This window comes from Peromyscus eremicus, chromosome 11 (assembly GCF_949786415.1).
Source record: "Peromyscus eremicus chromosome 11, PerEre_H2_v1, whole genome shotgun sequence".
NCBI classification, from domain to species: Eukaryota; Metazoa; Chordata; class Mammalia; order Rodentia; family Cricetidae; genus Peromyscus; species Peromyscus eremicus.
Window position 1 is genome coordinate 72,689,056 of NC_081427.1, and position 24,779 is coordinate 72,713,834.

Sequence of the window (24,779 nt, forward strand, 5' to 3'; positions counted from 1 at the left end):
CAAATCCATAGGTCTCCTTTGTATTCGTTTGGTTGCTTCAAAAATGACAAGCATGGAAGGTTCTGTGTTAAAAGCAGAATTTTATATTTTCAAATACTTTTTAAAATTGAAAATAAACATTCTGAAACACAGAAATGACTTGGGTTATATTATACTCTAAATATGGGTTAACCACACAAAGGTATATAAACACACAGATAGTTATTGTAAATTACCATGGTGCACAAGAAAATAGACATATGGCAGGTGTCTACACTTTCTGAGCAACATCACACTCTTGAATTAATGGGCATTTGGTTTTTTAAAATTTCCTAAAATCTTAATCTTTAGCAATGTCTTCTAAAGCCTAACATACTAGATATGTAAGTGTGTGTGTGTGTGTGTGTGTGTGTGTGTGTGTGTGTGTGTGTGTGTTTATGACTCAGTACTCCTGTGTAGCTGGAAGTTTTCCTGTGTCCCACAAAACTTCCAGCTACACTCCTGTTTAGAGAAATGTCTTTTATAGAAATAACAAATGCAAGCAAAATTGAAAAGGTTGCATTTGTTCTTTTAAGAAGTATTTTATAGTTCATGTGTTTCCATTTGTTTGGCTATTTGTCCCTGTGCTTTATCCAACCTTGGTCTCAACTATTCTCGCTCATATAAATCCTCCTCTTTCTCGCTAATTGGACTCCCGGAGCAATGGCTGAGGGGCCCCCAACTGGATCAGGCCCTCTGAATGGGTGAGACAGTTGATTGGCTTGATCTGTTTGGGAGGCATCCAGGCAGTGGGACCTGGTCCTGTGCTCATTGCATGAGTTGGCTGTTTGAAACCTGGGGCTTATGCAGGGTCGCTTGGCTCGGCCTGGGAGGAGGGGACTGGACCTGCCTGGACTGAGTCTACCAGGTTGATCTCAGTCCTTGGGGGAGGCTTTGCCCTGGAGGAGGTGGGAATGGGGGGTGGACTAGGGGCAAGGGGAGGGGGGAGAACAAGGGAATATTGTATTGTAAAATAAAATAAAAAAAAAGAAGTATTTTATAACGAGAAATTACTATTTTACAGACAAAGATGACTGGGATAAAGGTATACTGTGGATTGTTAAATTTTGAACAGGCTTTTTCAAAAATAGTTGTTGGGACATATGTAAATTGATAAATGCAATCCACCACATAAACAGACTGAAAGACAAAAAGCACATTATCATCTACATCTACTTTTATCCTTCATGATAAAAGTCCTGGAGAGACTAGGGACATACGAGATATACTCAAAATAATAAAGGAAATACACAGCAAACCCATAGCTGACAGCAACCTAAAAAGAGAGATACTCAAAGCATTTCCACTAAGATCAGAAACAAGACAAGGATGTCCACTCTCTCCACATCTATTCAATATAATATTTGATGTCTTAGCTAGAGCAATAAGATAACTGAAGGAGATCTAGGGGATACAAATACGAAAAGAAGTCAAAGTATCTTTATTCACAGACAATATGACTGTATACAAAAAAGACCCTAAAAATGGTACAGAAAACATTACAGCTGACAAAAACTTCCATCAAAGTAAAAGAACTGTGTGATAAAAACTTTATCACACAGGGAAAGAAACTGAAGAAGATATCACAAGATGGAAAAATTCCCCATGCTCATGGATTAACATAGTGAAAATGGCCATCCTAACAATCTTCAGATTCATGCAATCCCCATCAAAATTCCAACATAATTCTCCACAGAAATTAAATGGAAATTTCCAGTTTATATGGGGACACAAAAAACCAAGGAGAGATTAAAAAAATCCTGAATAATAAAAGAACTGCTGGATGTATCGCCATCTCTAATCTCAAATTGTATTGCAGAGTTATAGTAATAAAAACAGCATGGTATTGATATAAAAACAGACACACAAATCAAAAGAGAACTGAAGACCCACACCCAAGTCCACATAGTTATGGACACCCGATATTGATAAAGAAGCAAGAAATACACACTGGAGAAAGACAGCTTCTTTTATACATGGCGCAGGTCAAACTGGATGACTACATGTAGAAGGATCCAAATAGATTCATATTTATTACCCTGCATAAAACTTAACTCCAAAAGACCAAGGACTGCAATGTAAGACCAAATACACTGAATTTGATAGAAGAGAAAGTGGGAAATAATTCTGAACTCATTAAATAGCACAGGCACTAAGAGCAACAATTATTAAATGGGACTTATGAAACTGAAAAGCTTATGTATGGCAAAGAACATTATCATCATTTGGATAAAGCAGCAGGTTACAGAATGGGAAAAGACTTTTTTTTTTTTTAACCAACTACACATCCAATAGAGGGCTAATATCCAAAATATACAGAGAACTAAAAAGCCTGGATATCAAGAAAACAATTAAAAATAGGGTACAGATCTAAACAGGGAATTCTCAAAAGAAGAAACCCAAATGGCTGAGAAATACTTGCAGAAATGTTCAACATCTTTAGTCACCAGCAAAATGCAAATAAAACTACTTTGAGATTTCATATTACCCCACTAAGAATGGTCAAGATGAATAAAAAAAATGATACCTCATTCTGGCCAGGATGTAGAGAAAGGGTAACATTTACCTACTTCTAGTGATGGTGCAAACATGTACAGCCACTATAGAAATCAAAAAACTGGAAATAGATCTACCTGAAGATCCAGCTATACCACTCTTAGCCACATATCTAAAGAACTCTACATTCTACTACAGAGACACTTGTTCTGTCATGTTTATTGTTGCTCTATTTATAAGAGTCAGAAACTGAAAACAGCCTGGATGTTTGTCAATGGATGAATGGGTAAAGAAAATGTGGTGCCATTTACACAATGTAACATTACTCAGCTATTTAAAAACCAAAGTCATAAAACTAACAGGCAAATGGATGGAGCTAGAAAAAATAATTGTGAATAAGGTAACCCAGTACCCCCCCAAACCCCAAATATGGCACCGATTTGCTTACATATGTATATTAGCTGTTAAGTCTTTGAAAGGCAAACTACAATCCCTATAACCATAGAGGCTAGGTACAGAATAAGGGATTCGTGGGGAGGGAAGTATCTCTCAAGAAAGGATAAAAAAGAGTAGATAGTTATAGATGGATGGGGGGGTGGGGGTTGAGACTGGGAAAGGAGGGTTAATGGAGTTGGGGAGGGAAGAGGAAGGTACGAGAAGGAGCACAGAGAAGATATCTAAAACTAAAGGCCCTTTAAAGAGTTGTAAGGAAACCTACTATACTAGAAGCTTCTTAGCTTCCATACACATATGGAAAATATAAATAGAATCACCAAATAATGGGAGAGAAACAGTTCCAATTGGACATTTCTTGCAATTAAGTGAAACCTCCACTGCCAGGAGTGGATTACATCTAATTGAGCTGTTGGCCAAAGGAGGCCCATGGAAACCCCCAAACAACCCAGACACTGCTAAGGCTATTAGTTCCTCTCCACAAACTGGTCGTAATGCCCCATTGCTGAGGACAATACCTACATATCTCATTGAACACAGAAAAGTTGAGTCAGTGCCTAATTAGGACCTTCACCCCCACTAACTACGTTCATGGTACCAGCAGTCACTCTGTACACATCAGAGGCGGGAGGTAAACACTAACGAAGCTGCCAAACCCGCTGTCTACAATGGTGACCTGCCTACATGACGAAGGGCAGCAGTGGCACAACAGCTGCAGGTGTAACCAACCGCTCCTAGTTCTGATTCAGGCCCATTCAATGGATGGAGCCCAGGCCTGACCCTCTTCTGGAGGTCAAGAACCGGAGACTGGGGCCATGGACCCAGCGAAAAACCAAATACTACTCTCCTGCTAAAAGAACGTAACAATTCTATTATACTCATAGATCAGTGTCTTGCTCAGCCACCATCAGAGAAGTTTCCTCTTGTAGTAGGTAACTGGACAATGTATGGAGAGTAAGAGACCTTGGAACACTCAATCCTAAATGGGATGCCTCTATCAATTCCCTCCCCTCGGTACTTAGGGAACATTGCAGAAGAGGAGGTGGACAGATCGCAAGAGCCAGTGGGGATGGAGGACACCAAAGAAACAAGGTCTTTCAGAAACAATACAGTTGACACACATAAAAACTCACAGAGACTGTGGCGGCATGCACAGGGATAGCACAGGTCCAAGGCAGATGGGGTCCCAGCATTGATAGCAGAAGTGGACACAAGCCCCATCCCTGAACTATAAGCTATCTTCAATTGACAACTGATCGCAAAGAAAGTTAGTTTTCTCCAATGGAGTCTCACTGTGTACACAAATCTCATGTAAAGGAAGACCCCATGCCTAGCAGCAGATGGCTAACACAAAATGAACTCAATGGTATTTTTGGAGGTTTTTTGTTTCATATGCTTTGTCTGGGCATTTTTTAAATAAAAAATCTCACCTTTTGCTCATATATTATAGTTTCCAATTGTGTGTTTTTGTGGGACTTCTATATGAGCAAATGTGTGTGTCTCTGTGTCTGTATGTGTTTCCTGTGCATTTCCTTTGTCTTTCATTTTTCTGTTTTTTCCTATTCTATCATTTTTTGTTGTTGCCTGTTTGATTTTTAATGAGATAGATGATAGACATACATACATACATACATACATACATACATACATACATACATACATATAAAGAGAGGAAGGGTATGAGTGGAGAGGCTTTGGGAGGAGTTCTGGGTCGGAAAACATGATCAGAACATATTGTATAAAATCTATTTTCAATTAAAAACAGAGAAACAAAACATTTCTTAGGGCTGAGTGTGATGGGAAAAGAGTATAATCCTAATTGAAAGCTAACCTGGGCTACATCATGAGATCTAAGTCAAAATAACAAATACACCTTTATTTTTAAGTAATAAAAGGAATATTGTAATGCTTACTCCTACCTCTGAATTTTTTCACATATGCACACAAGCATCTTCTCATAAATATTCTTACATGTTAAAATGATGGGTCATGGAAAAATTAAAAAGTTTTCATGTGAATTACCTAACAGCCTTTCATGATGGTGGCACCAATTTGCATTCCAATAAACTCAGGAGTCAAATTTCTTTTTCTGTGATTTTCCCCCATCATACTGTATAAACTACTGTAGTTTCACAATATCTTGTATATATAACTAGGCCACCATATAAAATTAAAGACTTTTGTGCATCAAAAGGACAATATGAAGAGTAAAAGGACAATCCTCAGAATGAAAGAAAATATTTGCAAATTACATATCTGATAAAGGTTTTAACATCTAGAATATGTAAAGAAAGAAATACCAATTTAAAAATGGGCAAAATAATTGAATCAACATTCCTTTAAAGAAGAGAAAAACAAATGGACAATTAGCATATGAAAAGAAGCTCAATATCATCTGTGAAATATCATTCATTGAAGAAATGCAAATATAAACCACAATGAACGATCACTTCACATCTACTAAGAAGGGTATAATGGGAAAAATGATAGGGGGATAACAAGTGTTGGCAGGAATACGGAGAAACTGAACCCTATATGTTCCTAGAGGGGATTCAAAATGGCACATCTGCTGAGGAAGACCATTGGCAGTGTCTCAAAAAGTTAATAATCCTGCAATTCTTGGCAATTAACAGGGACCCACAACTGGCCACCATGCAGAGAATAAGAGACGGCAGAGGGCTGAGCTCTATTTACCCACTCCCCAAAGGCTCAGGGGTCCCTGTGGAAGAGGGGGTGTGGGGGCAAGACAGTCGGGGCAGTGGACGACTATAAGGACAGTGTCTTCTGGACTCAGCAGGGCATTTGCACATGTGAGTGCACAGTGGTGGTGACAGCATGCACAAGACCCATGCAAGCTCAAGCCAGAGAAAATCCCAGCATGGAGGGAGAGGTGGGCATGGATTCCTACCCCTAGCTGATGGGCTATTGGCACTCAACAATGCCAATTGCTGGGAGAAGGAGAGTCAGTTTCTTTAATGATATGACCTCAGGTAGGTTGACCACACTCCAGGGCAAGTCCCAGACTCAAGACAATTTGGGAACACAGACTAGACTGGATGGGGATAAAAAAAAAAAAATCAATTGAGAGAAAACAAAGTAGAGAGATGGGGATGGATCTGGGAGGAGTTGGGGGCTGGGAATGAATATGAACAATACATTGAATGAAATTCTCAAAGAATTAATAAAAATGTTATTAAAAGAAAATAAGTTAATAGAACCACCTGACTCAGCAATTTTATTCTTAGGTATTTACTCAAGAGAACTGAAAATACAGATTCAATGGAGTCTCTAGTACAACTCTCCACAGCAATATTAGTCTAAGTAGACAGATACACAAATCATAGTATATTTGTGCAGTGGAATATTGTCCAGTCATAAAAAGAATGAATTCTGACAAATACTGCATATATACAAGACTTGAAAACGTGCCAAGTGAGATAAGTCAGACATAGGGAATATTATACGAATATACTAATATAAATATCTGGAATACACAAATTCACAGAGACACAAAGCAGATGGTTGGGGTCTGGTGGGAAGGAGTTGGTGCACAGTGGCTACAGAGTTCACACTTCAGAACTGTGACACAGAATTGGAATAGGAGGGCAGTAGAGCTGCACATTTTGAATATAATTCAGTTGTACAAACTGAATTTACACTCAAAAAATGGTTGCAATAGCAAATTTTACCAGACGTAATAGTTAATACTGAACTATCAGTTTCTATAATGAGGAAGAACTCACTAACTAGGGGCATTAGGCTTGTCTGACTCATGTGTGCCAGGGTGTAGTTCGCCCCAGCTCCTCCTTCTGACTCCCCTGGGGCACCTCTCAAACAGGCACCAGAAAACAGAACAAAACAAGAAAATAACACATAAAAAAAGTAATCACTTCAGAAACAAATTAGAAAAAAGAATAATGAAAAGAACCAGAAGAAACCATGAAAAGACCATGAATAAAAACCAAAATTAACTCAGAAAACAAAGTGCAAAATAAAAGTGACACAGTATGATCTCTGAAAACGCCCTGGCTATATCATTTGGAATATTGATGAGGAAAAGGCATGGCGGCAGAACCTAGCGAGTCAGCAGAAAGCCTTCACTCAAGTTACATCACAGCGATGGAGTTTTAAGAGACCCTGTGCAGGTTTGCACCAGAAAATCAAAAGGCAAAGAGAATTTTAAAAATGTTTTTTTTTTTTTTTTTTTGACGCTGGGATCAAACCCAGGGCCTTTGCGTGCTCTATCCCTAGCCCTGAACAGGAAGATTAGGAATTGATCAGAATGAAAGTGGAAAACTTGAAAAAAATCAGCTTTCGGGAAAAGGTTGGAAAAGGGGCTTAAGTGCCCGCTGAGAAGCAGTTCTGTAGAGTCAAGTGTGGACGGCAGGAAGAACAGTGCCCTGGCCATCACTATTCAAACCATCAGGGAACTACTACAAAAATGACCCTAGAGGCACGGCACAGCTTCAAACAAAGTAAAGGACATCCCAAGGAAGAAGCCAAAAGAAACTCTTAGAATTAAGAGAGAACTAGGGCTGAGGACTGCAGTGCTTCAGCTTCCAACCTCAGGAACCTTCAGGTTTGGATCAGAATGACCACTACTAGTCAGGGTAAGCAAGGCCCAGGGCAGTGCACATCCGGAGAAGGCGGAGAACTGACCCTACATGCACCCCACCACACTGGCTGGAGGTGAAAAGGTGGATGGGGGAGGGGGCTCCAAGGCAGCTCATGTGTCTGAAAGGGCTTTTGTGCTACTTCCTATTCCATTTCTAGGCCTTGCCAGGGAGTAACTGTCATCCTGGATTTTGTGTTTGTGCAAAGTTGTTTGTTTGTAATAAAAGCTGGTGTAGTAGTTTTCTGTGACTTGCATTTTTAATCTTATACTGTTTCTTAAAGAAGTAAACTCTTTGTGATTCCTGAAACAATAAGTGACAATGGGCACGTCTTTAATAATAAAAAAAAAGAGAAACAAGTGTTGAAGCCACAAATATATTGTAATGCCAACGCCAGGGACAAACAAAGGTAAGAACAAAATGAAGCTAGTGACCAGCTTTAACTTCCCTCCCACCCTCCCGTAGTAGATCCATCCTTTAAATTCTTTAGGCAGAGAACTGAAGGCTAAAACCCCCAAACAAGCCCCTCTTCTCTCTATTCTCTGATATTCCCCTGCAGGGTAAGTCCCTCAGCTTGACAGCCTGGGGAGGCCCAGAGTGGTGGCTGGGGCCGACAGCAGGGCTCCTCGCACAGGAAATGGGGTAGAGGAGTACAGGGGTGTAAGACATGATCCCCCACAGTGGGGAAAATCAAAATGGAGCCCCGGTGCCAGCGTAAAGCACACTGGTGGCCCTGGGAAAGGAGACCCCGTTGCCCCCACATCCTCCCTCCGGGAGGTATCACTGCTTGGCCAACTGCCCATCTGGCTCCGGTTAGAAAACCACACTTGGACCAGATCCTTCTGCAGCCGGAGGCGCCCAGCAATATAGCTGATTTGCTGGGGCGTGGGCTCTGGACACTGCAAGAACAGTTTCTCCAGATTGCTCCCAATGCGTCTCTCTCTGCTAGCACGTCTCCGCTTCCGGGCCTGCTGCAGGATCATCTCCATTCTGCATATGCCCAGAAGGTTCTTCTCATCTACTTCCTCTAGCCACATTTTCAGCAGGGGTCGCAGCTTCCACATGTTGGCAAGGCTGAGCTGCTGGGCCTCGAAGCGGCATATGGTCGTCTGGCTGAGAACCTTCCCAAACATAGCTCCTACAGCGAACCCCACATCGGCCTGTGAGTACCCCAGGGTCATCCTCTTCTGTCTCAGCTCCTTGGCCAGCTGCTCTATCTCTTTCTGTATGGCTGAAACGTCCTCTGGCAGAGCCAAATTTGGCATGTACCTCAGGGCGATGTAGTGTCCTGGGCAGGCATCCTCAGAGGAACTCTGGGACCAGGCCCTTGCCTCACCCACTCCGTAGGGTGCTATCCCGCCTCGGAATTCATAAGGTGAGGGACCCAGAGGCACTCCCCACACCTCAGGGCCTGGACAGACGCTTGGTCCAATACCTGGCCGCACCATTAACCTGCCTGTGGCTGCTTGGCTGCTCAACCAGGTTGGGGTATCAACTCGCACGGGCACTGGCCTTTCCAGGCCACCACTACTATTGCCTGGGAGGGGGTAGACGTTTGAAGACCTGCGCCCGGCCATGGGGTGGACAGCACCCCCAGCAAGGGTCTGGTAGGAACTGATGGCTCTCGAGGCTTCTGAACAGCCACCAGCCTCGCCCTCGAGCCCCGCCCCCCAGTGGGCGGAGACAGCAGTGCAGGTAAGAGACAGGATCAAGTGTTTAGAAGCTGGGGCTTGGAGACTCTGGTAACTGAGTTCTCCTGGCTGAAAACACCGCGCCTCTTGTTCCGACAGTTGCTTTTAACTCCTAACTTGGTACAAATCTGGAGCTTTGCACCTCCACGCAGTCAGGTCCCTCGGTCACTACTTGGATCCTACCTATCCTTGAATGGGACCCAGGCCTTGACTTGAGTTCTCAGAAACTCAGATGTCCCTTTCTTCTCACGCCCTCCAAACCACCATCTTGGCTTCACAAATACTAATTAGCCACCTGTATTTCAGGCCTTGCTGACAGTATCTGTTCATTCATTAACTACTCCATTTCTACGATCTTGATGTCAAAGTTCCTCCTGTGAATATCCTCAGTCCCTGTGCCTGAAGAAATTTAGGCATACATGCTTCAGTTTCTAACTAGGGTCAGTTTACTGCCTCAGATTCTAGATCTACACTCACACTGTGCCACTGCACTCCCACTCCGTCACTGGCAGAATTTCTGGAGAGTATTAATGTTTCTCCCACCAGTCCTGCAAACGTGCATTCTAACTCAGCTTCCGGTTCCAAGCTTTCTCACTCAATAGACAACAGACTCTGTCTTCTTGCGTTCCCTCTGGAGACAGGTTTCTGGGCTTGCCTGAGCTGCAGCTGGCCACTGAGAAGGCTGCTTGCACTATCTGGCTCATCAACACCATCTCTTCTGTCCCTGGCCTCTCTCCCACCAGAGATACAAAGGTCTCAACTTGTCTTTCAACCATGCCCCTAACTCAGGCATTCAGCCCTAGGCCCCAAGTGAGGAAAACAAGGAAAGAAAGGAGAAGAAAAATCTAACAGGTCCACAGCTTCCAAAGAAGAAAAAAGAGTACCTTGGCTGGAAGATCTCAGCCTCATGCCCTTTAATTTTTTAAGCCAACCACAATACAGCTCTGTCTCTACCCATGTCTACTGAAATTGGCCTTCTTGAGGTCACTGAGAGCCTTCCAAGTATCAAATCCAATAGCATTGTAAAAATCCACATTCTACTAATGTTTAATGCACTGTCTGGCAAGATATAGTTTGATCCTTCTTTAAAAAAGTATATGGAAGTATCAGCCAACTTTTCCCCCTGACTTGTTTTCTGACTTCCACATCTGTATTTCTGCTGTCCCAAGTTAAATTAGTCTTAGGCTTCTCCTTCAGAGGCCACAGGGCTGGCCAATGACATGATCATAACTCAGACACCCAAATGTAAACTTCAGAGCTGTTCTTCAACTTCGTGGTATTGACAAGACATAAGACACTGGATCGCAGCCTTGTGAAACATGGGGACTTGCTGTCTCTGCCATGCTTCTTCCCCTTACCTACTTAATAGATCACAGGATTTCTCAGGCACTGCAATAATAACTGGCTTGTAGCTGGTTTCTTCTGCTTCTCTTTCAGGTTCATCTTTCACACTACTGCTATAGACAACTTTCTAAAAGCAAACCCAAACCAATCCAAATCTGAAACAACCAAAGAAAACCTACTGACATCACTTTACTCTTCAAGTATCTCCAAAGCCGGCCCCTCTTCTCTCAGCTGACAATGAGAGCTCTTCACAGGGCTGTACACTACCCGGTCCAGTCATTACACCCTCTCCCCATTCTTAGCTCGTGGTCAAGGAGAAACCTGCTATTTTTCCCTGAAGATGTTTGCACCCTGTGTGCCCCTGTTCATGTTGCTCCTCCCACCCAACAGTTTTCCTGCTTCTCAGTCTCAGGACTGTTTGGGAGTCTGCTTAGATATTCTCATTAGAAAAGAATATCCCTGATCACTCTCTGCAAACTTCAGCCCTGGCTCCTCTGCTGTCCCCTCTCTCCTATTTCACTTTGGCCTTAGTATACACTGCTATCTAGTACATATTTGTCTATGTGTCCACTGTCTGTTCCTTTACTGCTGTGTCTACAGGGTCTACTATAGTATCGGGCACACACAAGGTAATCAGTGACTAAAGAAGTATGCTGTACCTCCTATTACCTGTAAGACTCAGGATAGATATCCCCTCATGGAGACCCTTCCCCAGGCAGAAAAGAGGTCTCTATTGCTTTGGTAGTACTCCTCCCATAGTTAATCAAGTTTTTACTTCACTATTGCAGTAGACATCAACAATTCTTTTATGTCTCCATCTCTTCAATTTAAGAACATTTATGTGTCAGTAAGTCTAGAACATGAGACAACCCTGACTAATATAATACACAATAAATTTTTGCTGAATGGCAACTTTTATGATATTGATCATAAAGTAATGCTAATGTAACACTAAGAAGCTTGACCTCAGGATGCTCTCATCTTTCCTCTCTTATATTACAACAAGGGAACAAGGGACATATAACCCTTTCAAGTTGAGGGGAGCACCATGAAACTAAATCAGACTCAACACTACAGAATATAAGATTGTAGATGTGGTGGTTTAAAAGAAAATGGCCCCCAAAGGGAATGGCACTATAAGAGGTATGGCCTTGTTGGGTTGGGTGTGGCCTTGTTGGAGGAAGAGTGTCACTGTGGAGGTGGGCTTTCAGGTCTCATATATGCTCACACTACACCCAGTGTCTCAGACCACTTCCTATTGCCTGTGAGTCAAGATGTAGGACTCTCAGCTCCTTTTCCAGCACCATGTCTCCTGGACACCACCATGTTGCACCATGATAATAATGGTCTAACACCTCTGAAAATGTAAGCCACCCGAATTATTTTTTTTTATTATTTATAAGAGTTGCTGTTGTCATGGTGTCTTTTCACAATAGTAGAAACCTTAATCAAGACAGTAGATATGGCCTTGAAGTTGTTTATCAGCAAATCGACTGCTATATCTACAGGCTGAGTATCTAATTTATTTGAAGTTGATCAGTTTCTGCTGGAATAAGTCTGGGCTAATGGTAGGATGCTTGTCTCACTCACTGCTGCTCCCCGGCACCCACAGTACAAAGAGAAGAGACGTTTATTTATTCATTTACTTTGTGGTGCTAGGAGAAGAAATGTCAACTTACTGTTAAATAAATGAACCTCTGCAGCATCAGTGCTGAAAAGACTTCCAATTTGCTGGAATTGGATGACAGTCTCTGAAATCCAGCTTACGAGGTAAAGAATTTCACTAAGGAATAGTTGTGCTGATGTCTATTCTTTTCACGTATACATGTATGCCCCCTTCCACCCAACTCACAAAGCAACCAGTGTCTGCCAAGGTGTATCACAAAGAGATAAAGGAGAGACACGGCAATTATACATTAAGGTTTGCATAGAAAAAAAAAACCTCACTTGCACAAGAGAATCAGAGAGAAAAGATTCATTAGTTGTTTAAAAACAATAGTTGAATAGAAACATTTTAGTGAATTGGAAAAAAAAACTGACGAGTTCAAATGAATTTGAACTAAGCTTTATTGTATTAAACGAATTAAAACAAAGCAGCTAAAAATAATATGCTTAAAGTGAGGCTATATTAACTTGCTGAGTTTTAAAATTAACTTGGGTGTTCTCAATTACTCAGTTAGACCTCATTTGCCAATGTGCATATCTCCTGGTTTGTGCATATGGGGGTGGGGGCACTACAAAGTGGAACTGAACTCATAGAGCTAAGGGAATCTTGGTATCTCTTTAAAAGTACATTTAATGCACTATGGAAATAGTATGATCAGAGGAAATAAGAAGTAGTGTATTTGGTTGGCATAATAGAGACCAGAGGAAGCAACTATAGGAATACCCAAGACAACCAGTGCTGCTTGGACCGAAGAGCTTCAAAGGCTACACTATCAACTTCACCAAATATGGGAACTCTTCTTGAGTGACTAGATTATGATGTAAGAATCAGGCCATGCTTATCCATGGGAATTACAGGAAGGCATAAGAAGCATGAGGCCTCAGGCTCTCAGGTGTTTATTATGTGAATGAGGGAGAAGACAGACTGTCAGAAGAACAGGGAATTTACCCAAGGGGAAGTTACACACTTTCTATTATTAGTATCCTTGGAACTAAGGAGAGTGCTCTGAAAAAGGTGTTTTAAGTGGAAATACAAAATGCACTAAGTATGAGGACTTGTATTCTTGAGTTTTCTTTGAGTTTCTTATTCTGAGAAGGCAAATAAAACTACCAGGATCCATTGGTTGAGAATCAGGAAATGGTGGAAGAAGATTTGGTAATAAATAACCTTGTAGGATTAGCTCATCTTTTGGGGAGGTCTTGCCCATGTATTTCCCTCCCCTCTGGACTTTCAGATACATTTGCTGCCTTCAACAATTAGCTGGAGTTCATGTGGGAGACATGGAACTTCCCTGGGATTGTGATACAGTTTAATTTCTATGTATATGCCAAGCAATGTGTTAATGCCTTCACGAGTGATCCACACTGTTCTGAGGATAGTAAGTTCAACGAAAAACCCAACTGCTTGTGAGGCTGACTACCATTAATTTAACGTCATACTGTTGGTCAGTTATTTCATTGCCTTGCAAGGTGATGATTTTATTTTTCCAGATGCACCTTTTGAAAGTGCGTCATGCTTCAGGTAGAAGGGGTTTGCTTAAGAGTGTACACAATGAGGGGCTGGAGGGATGGCTCACTGGTTAAAAGTACTTGGTGTTTTTGCAGGGAACTGATCAAGACTAGTTCCCAGTGCCCATATGGAGATTTACAACTATCCATAATTCCAGTTCCAGGGGATCCAACATCCTATTCTGGCCTTTGAGGGAACCAGGCATGCACATGGTGCACAAACAAGCATACAGGTAAACACTACATCAAATGAAAGCAAAAATAGTGTCTGGGACAGGCAGTGGGAGAAGGGCAAGAAAGAGGGGGACACAGCCTTGGGTGCAGGTAATAGGGCTAGAGTGTACTGTCTGAATCTACTGAAATCAAAGAAACTTATTTTGTGTAAGTGGTATATACCAGTAAAAATAGTGTATATGGGAAGCCCTAGTTTTTTAGTAGTATCACAAATAAACCAATCTTTTTTGAATCCAGTTAAATTATCAGAGCCAGCCAAGAATTATGCAAAAGGAGGACAGAAAAAAAAGCAAAGTAGACTGGGCTGTGCTGGTCTTCTTCTTTCTTTCCCTCTGCAGGCATTAGGTGAGTTAGCACTGCTAAGACAGCAGGGTGATTAGGCGCTTTCTCTTAGAAAGGCAGAAACAGGGCCACAGGACCCAGAATGACCAAGGAGCAATATAAAAAGCAACCACAGGAGAAAAGATTCACAGACTAGTCACAGAAAAGTCTTCTAGATCTAAAAAGTAAAGTTAGGATTGTAGAAAACTCTAGTAATTAAGTATTATAAAGATAGGTTCCTTGTATCTTATAAGTGAATTAACACAACAGTACAAAAAATTAGTTCACTGAAGACAACCTCAGAATACATCACAATGACCACACTGCCAATTCTGTCTCTGGGTTTTAAGTGTTCAACTGTATACAGCAAAATAAGATGGAGAAAATAAGTTATGAATTTAAGAAAAATTAATATAGTATTATGAATGTGAAAGTTGTTACCACATAGAAAAGCCTAGTCAGAGCAATGCAGGGACTAACTAGCTTGTTCTTGTTCTAGTCTTGTTCATGGCAGGTAACACACAGCATTGTTTGCTACAACACGAAGCAGGTAACACTGCACTGCAGGTACAGTGTTCTGCATTGGGATGATGTGATGAGATCATGGGTGGCCAAGCACTGGGCCGAGCTCTGGGAGTTCTCCTGAAGAAAGGGAGGAGGGATTGTAAAAGCTGGGTCTGTGTGTGTGTGTGTGTGTGTGTGTGTGTGTGTGTGTGTGTCTATGTCAACGTCACAACAGAGGAACCCACAGAGACAGCTGACCTGAGTTCGTGGGAGCACATGGACTCTGAACCAACAGTTAAGGAGCCTGCCTGGGATGGGCCTAGGCCCGTTGCATGTGTGTGACAGCTTTGTAGCTTGGTCTGTTTGTTAGGGCCCTAGCAGTGAGATCAGGACCTGTCCCTGGCACTTAGCTGGCTTCTGGGAACCTGTTCCCCATGTTGGATTACCTTGCCCAGCCTGAATGCAGGGGGAGGAGCTTGGTCCTACCTCAACTAGATGTGCTATGCTATGTTCAAGCCCATGGGAGGCCTGCCCCTTTCTGAGTGGAGGCAGAGGAGGAATGGGTTAGAGAGGGGGGTAGATGAGAGTTGGAGGAGGGAACTGGAAGGGAGAAGGGAGGGGAATCTGTGGTCAGCATGTAAAATAAAGAAAAAAAAATGTTAATAGAAAAAACAAAGATCATGGGTAGAAGGATAGCTCTCTGAATACTAACCACAACACAGGCTTTTACCCATAAGACAGTGCACAGCAAACTTGGACTGTAGTGGTGGTTTGAACAAAGGGAATATTAAGTTTGTGTTAGAATGACAGGCATTTATGGTCACATTTTTATAATTGTTGCTGCTGTTGTTTTTGTTATTCTTTTTCTTAGTATTATTGATACAGGGTCTGACTATGTAGCCCTGACTGTCTTGGAATTCACTGTGCCAACATACAGACATCCACATGACTCTACCTCTCAAGTGCCAGGATGAAAGGTGTGTACCACCATGCCTGACTTCTTTTATTATTTTTAACTTTGCTGTCATCCACTTGCTGAGTATAAGTAAATATTCATTCACAAATATAAAACTATGTAGTCAGAGACCACATAGGGATTTAGAGTATTCAGAAAAATGCATTTCATTTCATTTTGTAAATCTGGGCATTCATGAGACATGAATTTCCTGTGCTAGAAAATAATATTAAGAGTAAAAACCCTACAGCCTTTATCAGAAGCCTCAGCAAATTTTAGTTATGTGTAGAGCAGGTAGAGCAGTTAGCTGAATGGGGCTAGCAACAAGGCATCAAGGGACCTGTCAGACAGACTCCTGGCAGAGATGCAGTCTAAAGATTCTTGTTATGACAAACATGACTCGGCAGAGTTTGTCCTATTACAGGAGAAAAGCTTCAGGGATGCACTGAAATTGAGTATAGCCATGGTCTCCTATATTCAAATGACTGCTGATTCCACCTCCAAGCAGGAGACACACACACTAAAGGCAAGTTTCCATTTTACTGCATGGTAAAAAACACAACAGAAATGGTAGGCAGTGATGAATGGAAGCTGAAATTCAGCATATGACATGGGCTCAGAGATGTAAATGAGAAGTGGGACAGAATTCCTTTTTAAACCTGATAAATCTAAAGGTGCTGGGGAATTATTTTTGGGAATTTAAAATTAACTGACTTTAGTAATATTACCTGTACAAGTGAATGTCCTTGAAATCTTGTCAAGAAACTTTATGAACGGAAGCAAGTGGAACAGAGGCGTCCATGCAGTCTTTAAAAAATGAGCTCTAATTTTGGTGACATTAAATATAATTAGGACCACAGAATTCAGGGAGTAGAAAGAATTTACCTAAATCTGTACATTAAAAACTTCTTTTACCATTGAACTTGATAAGGCTTTAATCAGAGCACATTCCTAATTCTAGCACTTGGAAAGCTGAGGCAGCAGGATTAGGAGCTCAAAGCCAACCTGGACTATGCCATAAGACTCTATCAAACAAAACATATACTACTGCCACCACACAACACAAACTAACAAACATAGCTGTACATGCACACATGAACACAAACCCACAAAAAATGAATAGAAAAACAAAAGCATTTTATCAGCTTATCAAACTGAAACCTCTTCCAGAGTCACCTAACTTTGAGTCTAAAAGAAGACAAGCCACAAAGTCAGTCTTCTCTTGAGTCATGTCAAAATTAGACTGTCTACACTTCCACTGCTTGAGTTCTCAACAACCTGCTCTTCAGTCTTTGTATATAGAAAACATAAATAGTTGAAAACCATGTCTTCTAAAAGACTCTGAACTCTGGAAAACAATTCCATCAAACCAATTGGGACTAGAAAACTAGAAACAACATTTCTACCACCACTATTGATTCTCAGTACTATTAAATATTTAATCCTAGATCCACTTGGTGGAGAGTGCAAAGGGTATGCAATGTAAGTGCGTGGCATTCACATGCTTCATCGTGGCATCAGTGGCAAGCCTGTTAACCCGCCAAGTTCCAGCTAAAACTTGATGTTTCACTTGTGTAACATTTTCTGTAATAATTTAAATTCAAGACAGATATTGTTTTGTGTGGTGGTTTGAAAGAAAATGGACCCACAGGGAGTGGCACTATTATGTCACTGTGGGGTTGTATGTCACTGTGGGGTTGGGCTTTGAGGTCTCTTTTGTGTAAGTTTCCCTCAGAGTGACAGTCAGTTGACTTCCTGTTGCCTACAGGGTGTAGGACTCTCAGCTACTCCTCCAGCACCACATCTGCCTGCATGCCATGCTCCCTGATAAGATGATAATGGACTGAACCTCTGAAAGTGTAAGTGAACCACCCCAATTAGATGTTTATTTTATAAGAGTTGCCGTAGTCATGGTGTCTCTTCACAGCAACAGAAACCCTAAGACATTCTGTTATGACTGTCAGAAGTGTAGAGGAAATACAACCAAACCACCACACTTGAGTTTGTTGTAAGGATGATTTTAAAGGAAGACAAAATATTAAAGAATAGACTAGCTTTCAGGGACTGCATGAACAGGAAAAAGAACCAAAGAGACAGCCTTGGTGTAGGACTTAAGAAGAGACTCAGGGTCTGGAGAAATCAAATAGAATACCGAAGAACAGTCAAATAAAGAGTTGAAAATTGTACTTCTGTAAGTGGTGATCAGGATGGAACCAGAATTAGGACAGAGGCTACATACACATAGTAACATCCAGCTAAGCCCAATCATCATCAGAGAGGCTTCCTCCAGCAGCTGATGGGAGTAGATGCAGAGACCCACAGCCAAACATTAGGTGGAGCTCAGAGAACACTGCAGAAGAAAGAGAGGAAGGATTGTAGAAGGCAGAGGGGTCAAGGAGATCCAGGAGAACAAGGCCCACAAAATCAACTAAGTGGGACTCACCAAGACTGAAGCAGTAATCACAGAGCCTACATGGGTCTCTGCTAGTTCCTCTGTATATAGGTTGTGGTTGTTTATCTTTGGGTTTATGTGGGACCCCTAACAGTTGGAGAGGGGGTGTCTCTGACTTCTTTGCCTGTTCCTCCCCCCTCCCCCACTGAGCTGCTTCTTCCAGCTTTGACATGAGTGCTTGCTTATGCCTAGTCTTATTGCATCTTGTTATACCATGTCTGGCTCATATCCTTGGGAGGCCTGTTCCTTTCTGAAGGCAAATGAAGGAGCAGTGGATCTGGAGGACAGGGCAGGTGGTGGGGCTTGGAGTGGGGCTTAGAGGGGTAGAGGGAGGGGAGGCTGTGGTCAGAATGTATTGTATGAGAGAAGAATAAATTAAAAAAAAATTAACGAGCAGGGAAGAGCAGGGTAGACAGTAATAAGAGGCTTCTCGGTCAGCATCCGGAGGACACTCACCCCTCCCTCACTTCCCTATTTTGGCATACTTTGGTCAGGACTGGTTTATTTCCCCCAAGAAACCCCGGCTCTCCACCTCCCCAGCACATGGTAGAATAAAGTTTTATCTCCATTGAGAAGGAAGGTATCTTGTGAGTTTTGCCAATTAAATAAGAACAAAGGTGGGAAAGGATGTGGATCAGATACCATGGAGGAGGCAGAAGAAGACTGATTGGCAGTGAAAGGCGGGGTAAGAGCCAACCTGGAATGAAGTGTGAGAAGTCTAAGCAGGTGGGAATGAGAAGATTCGACTGCTCTGTGATGGAAAACGATTGGCGACTTTAAGAACATCTGTACCAGGGAGCTCACCTTCTTCCTTGGCACCTCCCTTTTGACACCTATGTATGCCAAGGGGGCATCGGACCTTTGGAACGAAAGAAGACTCAAGAGAATGAAGTGTGAATCTCTGCTAATCTGGAATTTGCTGTGCTGTGTCTGTCTCCTCACTGATCCAAAGTGGTCTTCTGTCCTGGGGCTTTCTAGGACAAGACTCTGCTCTCAATGGAGTGTGAGAAAGTATGTGCTTTGTACCTATGTGTGCTGTGATATGTGCATATATGGAAGAGATGTGTTTATATAAGTTATGCATTAGTTTATTATTGCTATAATCAATAAATTTTACCATACAGTAGCTTAAAATAAAATATACTTATTCTTCTCTCATGTCAAAAAAAAAAAAAGCAAGGCTCTTCTATTAGTTTGGAAGTAGGTACATGTTCAGAAGATATACTAATTTCTTAATGTGGCAGAGTACTACTTAGTAAGAGTACTATTCCACAAATTATTTCTATAGTCTTTTATAAATTAAGAAATTCTGTGCATTGTATGAGTGTGCATGTGCTCCTGTGTATGTGTGCATATATGTGTGCTTTTGCCTACTTATGCATGTGCAGGCCAGAGGTCTATGTTGGTTGTCTTTCTCAACTGCTTGCACTTCATTATTTTTGAGACAGGATTTCTCCTTGAGTCTACAACAGAGCTAGGCTGGCTAGCAAGCAAGCTCCAGGAATCTGCCTGTCCCCATGCCCCCATTGCTAGGATTAGAGATGTACTTCTATGCCCAACTTCTATGTGGACACTGGGGATCTGAACACTGCGCTCCTGCTTCTCTGACAACCATTTTACCAACTGAGCTCCTTCTCAAGCCTAAGAAACTGAAATTATACAAAACAACTTGATGCAGTTAAGATTATGCCATATGGCTATTCAAACTTCTATAAACTAGCTGGTATATGTTTGCTCCACTCACCAGCACAACATTTTGAATAGTTGGGGTGAGATATGTACAGTTGAAGGAGATATTAGCAGATACTTTGGACAGAAATACTAGTGCAAATCTCAAAGACTCTTTCAACATCAATGTTCACACATAAAAACTTAAGTCACTGATCAAATTATCTCTCAAAGTTTATAAATAGGAGTAATTTCCTTTTGGAAAGAATGATATTTTAAGAAATGTGATGAAATAAAAACTAAAAATTATATTCCTGCTTTCAACATGTTGATAACCAACTTTGAATATCTTAGGATTTTATAAGTAGAAAATATTTGTACTATGTATAGTGACTAATGTTCACTTGGGATTTTCATTTTAGTATCAAGGATTATTGATTTTAGATGTCCTGAATCACCCCTAGAAAGTGATGCTGTTTCTCTGAAGAAGCACATTTTGGGAGCATTTTCTCCAGTGGGCAGACTGATCACTGAGACTTGCTTTTTGTCTCTTTCCAGGCAGTGAAGCAGGATGAGAAACGTATACTTGGGAAGAAACAGATTCGGGACTGTGGGAAACCCAGCCCACAGTCCAAGAGAAATGAAATTCATGGGGACCGAGGAAAACCGTACAGACTGGGTAAAGAAGACAGGTATGTAGGCTGGGGTCATGGAGTGTTTATGGGCTGGCAAGATTAAGAATTTCTAGATGGGAGACTGAAAGCCAAGGCCAATTCAACCTTTCTGACAATCATAACTAATTTTAAAGAACATATAAAAATTCATATTATTCAGCTATTTATCCAAAAGCATTCTAAAGATAATTGGTTTTGACAATTTTAATGTGTAAAAAGGAGATTTTAGTAAAAGGAAAGTTGCAGCCTTTCCATAAATTGTTTTAGAAAGTTGTGAAACAACAGCACCAAACGTGGTGGCTGTGTGAGAACCACGTTTAAAGAGCGAGAGTTCTGGGGTGAGAGCACTTCCATCTACCGTGATCAAAATCGAGGGTACCAAGCCTGACTACACAGATGACGAATATACTTAGGTAGGTTTCTTAAGCTTATTCTCTTCAATGATTTTCTCAGAGTTTCAGATTCTAGTTGTTTCTAATGAATGATTCATTGGAAACAGAATTCTTGGGGGTCAATTCGGAACACTCATGCCTTCCATTCACTGTAATTATAATGCAGCAGAGAACAACGGACAGGAAAACCAACTGATGAGTAAGAGCCACAAGGCCAGTTCCACAGCAGCAACAACAACTGTCTGAAAAGTGCGATTAGCTGACAGAAATGTCACCTAACAGATAAGAGTATATCCTTTGAATGGAAGGAGGAATGCTGAACCGCTTCAGCCATGTGCACAGTCAAAACTGATACAATATCACATATGCAAGTATGCTTTGAATTTTAAGATTTTTATAAGACACAGTATAGATTTTCAATTATCTAACTAGAAATGTGTCTAAAAACATAATAGACAACTTAACTTGACTACACATTTTGGGTGATACCACTTTTCAGAGGCAATTACTGTTGATTTTTCATGCTATATTTAGAAAGGAAGTGATTATTTACTAATAAAAGAGATGAACTCTGGAGTGTCATTTCCTCAAGATGTACTTCCAGCAATATAGTGAAGGGAATATTTAGCAAATATTCAGTACAAACAATTAGTATGGTCTACTGGAGTGAAGAAAAATTAGGGTTATAGTAGCAGGCTGTCATCAATTCAAATTTACTTGTAACTGCTAACATTCCACTTTGTGTTTATAGATCTTGGCAGTCAGGTACATTTTTATCAATGGTACCACTTCTACCTATGAGTTAAGAAAGGCTCATCTCAATACAGTTCAGTTTTCTACTTCAATTCTTAGGCTACAAGACAGCCATCTGCTACTTTTTTCTTTTCCTCCTTTTTACATTATACGATTAGCTTTCTATCAGATATTCTGAATGGACTGAAATCCTAGAGAAAAACCTGTCCAGACCATTGTAGAAGTGAGAAACAGGATGGTTGAAGGTCTTGGAGGACATATGCCAACATGCCTTGGGTACCTAGTGAATACTAAGATCTCCCTGGTGAGTATGTAGACGATGATGTTGTAACCAGAGACGGCTTTCTCCAGGTGCCTGGCACTACATGTACACTCATGTTGGGCTTGGATCCTTCAGGTTAGGTAGCGGGATCTGCTCACCTCTGGATGCTTTGTGACCAGAGCATACGCTGCTTCAGGAACAGTGGCCAAACTGTAATAATTTTTTGGTAACCATGACCTTTGACCGCCATAAATTTCAGAATATTGGTAAAGCAGGTCTGAGGAAAAAAGTTCTTATTTTCTAGGACTCAGAAGAAAAGGCACTTGAGAAAAATGATTTGTCATTTCAGAGCTTATGTCTAGGAAAGGATCTCTGAGTAAGTAAGCACCCTTGCGGCAGTGGGAGGGGAGGCAAGTCTACGAGGATGCCCTAGGAATGAGTCACCTTCTTGGCTAGGCCTTTCTGGCCGCCCATCCAACACTTATATTCTCTCTTTTCACAGGCCCTTCTTCCCGTTTCATATTTTCTCCTATCACTAAAGAAAGCTATATACTTTCTCTCTATCTTGTTCATTTTTCATCCTCCTTCTTAGAATGGGAGTTCCGTGTGGGGCCTTTATCTGTTCTAACTCAGCACATATCTCCAGTAGCAGTGAATTCAAGGCCATCCTGGTCTACAGAGCTGGCTGAATGGATACACCAGGGCCGTCTGAGTGTGCCGAGAAGGGGAGGGATGCAAGCACAGCAGCCTTTGGCCAACTGCAGCCCAGGCAGAACTAAGTGTGACAGGATACTCTGTCAGCACTGCACTGGCAAAGGCCTGCTGTGCCAGACTCCTAAGTCAGAAGACAGCAATGCTTGCCAAGACAGCCTCTGTTCAAATGTTTACAGCTTCCTGCCCGCTCACCCTGAAAATGGTAAGAAAATTCTGCCTCATACACAGTAAAATTTACTATTCACTATTTTATTGGTTTGAAACACACACTATATAAGATAGTATCTCATTAAAACTTTACCTCTACTTTATGTCTCTTCCAGCTTTTATTGTCTTTAGATTTCTATGTCCTTGGAACATTTTATCCAACTATTCCTTTTTCTTTTCTTTTTCTTTCTTTCTTTCTTTCTCTCTCTCTCTCTCTCTCTCTCTCTCTCTCTCTCTCTCTCTCTTTCTTTCTTTCTTTTTTTTTAAGAAAGGGTTTCTCTGTGTGGTTTTGGTACCTGTCGCCCAGCATCAACTATTCCTTTTTCATACTTTCTATCTTTCTAAGGGTCTAGTTTCCATGTAATATTTTGTGAACCTATCAACATGGGGAAACATGAATAAATACAGTTTTTATAAACAGAATCGTGGCAGGGAAATGTAGGGAGAATAGTTTTTTAAATGGCTTTTCACTCCTATAGGATGAAATAATCAACAAAAGCTTTAAAACAAATGAAAACCTTCAAAATTAAAAAATGCTTAATAAGAATACACAGTATTGCAATATATTCTAATAATATCTTCTTCCTGAGGAATTAAAATTACTTTTCTAGAGTCTACAGAACTTGTTCACATAACATTGCCCAAAATAACCATTTTATAACAAATAATCAACCACGTGGACTATAAAGCCTACTAGTCAATCATCTTGTTCTCTGAGAAACAGTGCACCTAACTGACTGATTTTAATAGTGTGAAACACTAAATTAAAAGTAGGAACTCAGTCATTTGACACAGAGTTAAGAGTGAGGTAGTTTATTGCTACCTCTTCCCTCCATATGTCAAACCCAGGCCTCACTGAGGAGTGTGGATCCTTTCTGAGGGCATTTCCCTTCTGTCCTCACATTCCCTTTGTCACTACTACAACTTACATCATCACACCCAAACACCTGCTTTTCCATCAGCCTTGCTGAGGCAGGGCCTTCTAGCTTCTTGTTCTTTTCTTAAAAAAAATTATCATTTAAAAGTGTGTGTGTGTGTGTGTGTGTGTGTGTGTGTGTGTGTGTATTTGTTTGTGTGTCTGTCTCCATGTGTCTGTGTGTCTATCTGTGACTCTCTGTGTGTCTGTCTCAATGTCTCTGTGGTGATATATTGTGGACCCCAACATATTGTATACCCTAATAAACTTATCTGGGGATCAGAGGGCAAAGACAGCCACTAGACACCACACACCTTTAATCCTAGCATTCTGGAGGCAGAGAGCCATCTGGATCTCTGTGAGTTCAAGGCCACACTAGGAACAGAGCCAGGGGTGGTGGCACACGCCTTTAATCCCAGCACTTGAGATCTCATGCCTTTGCTACCAAGTATTTGGGAAGCACACACACCTTTAATCCCAGCACTGGGAAGGAAGTAAGATGGCAGAGCACAGAAAGGTATAGAAGGTGTGAGTAAACAGGAAGTCTCGCTCTGGAGGCTGAGGAGTTGGTAAGGTGAGGTTGGCTGTGGCTTTTTCTGTTTCTCTGATCTTTCAGCATTCACCCCAATATCTGGCTCCGGGGTTTTTTTTTTAATTAATAAGACCTTTTAAAATTCGTATTGTCTCTGTCTCTGTCTCTCTCTCCTCTCTGTCTGCCTGCCTCTGTCTGTGTCTCTGTGTGTGCGCATGCGTGCATGCGTGTGCACTACAGTGTAGATGCCCAAGGAGAACAGATACATTGCATCTCCCTGGACCTGGAGTCACAGGTGGTTGTGAACTACCCGATACAGGTGCTGGGAACTGAACTAAGGTCCTCTGCTAGAGCAGCACATGTTCTTTATTTTTCCTGTATTCATGAAGTTTGCTAAGATACACTG

At 41.4% G+C, this 24,779-nt stretch overlaps 2 protein-coding genes across 7 annotated transcripts in view; both read right to left on the reverse strand.

The window, feature by feature from the left end:
• Positions 1-24,779, reverse strand: part of Arb2a (ARB2 cotranscriptional regulator A) — a 464,203-nt gene that overhangs the window by 107,484 nt on the left and 331,940 nt on the right. The gene's annotated exons all lie outside the window — the stretch shown is intronic.
• On the reverse strand, positions 7,899-9,229 carry Pou5f2 (POU domain class 5, transcription factor 2). Its single transcript, XM_059276576.1, has one exon. It carries the CDS (start codon positions 9,155-9,157, stop codon positions 8,150-8,152), a length of 1,008 nt encoding a protein of 335 aa, XP_059132559.1. The 5' UTR covers positions 9,158-9,229; the 3' UTR covers positions 7,899-8,149.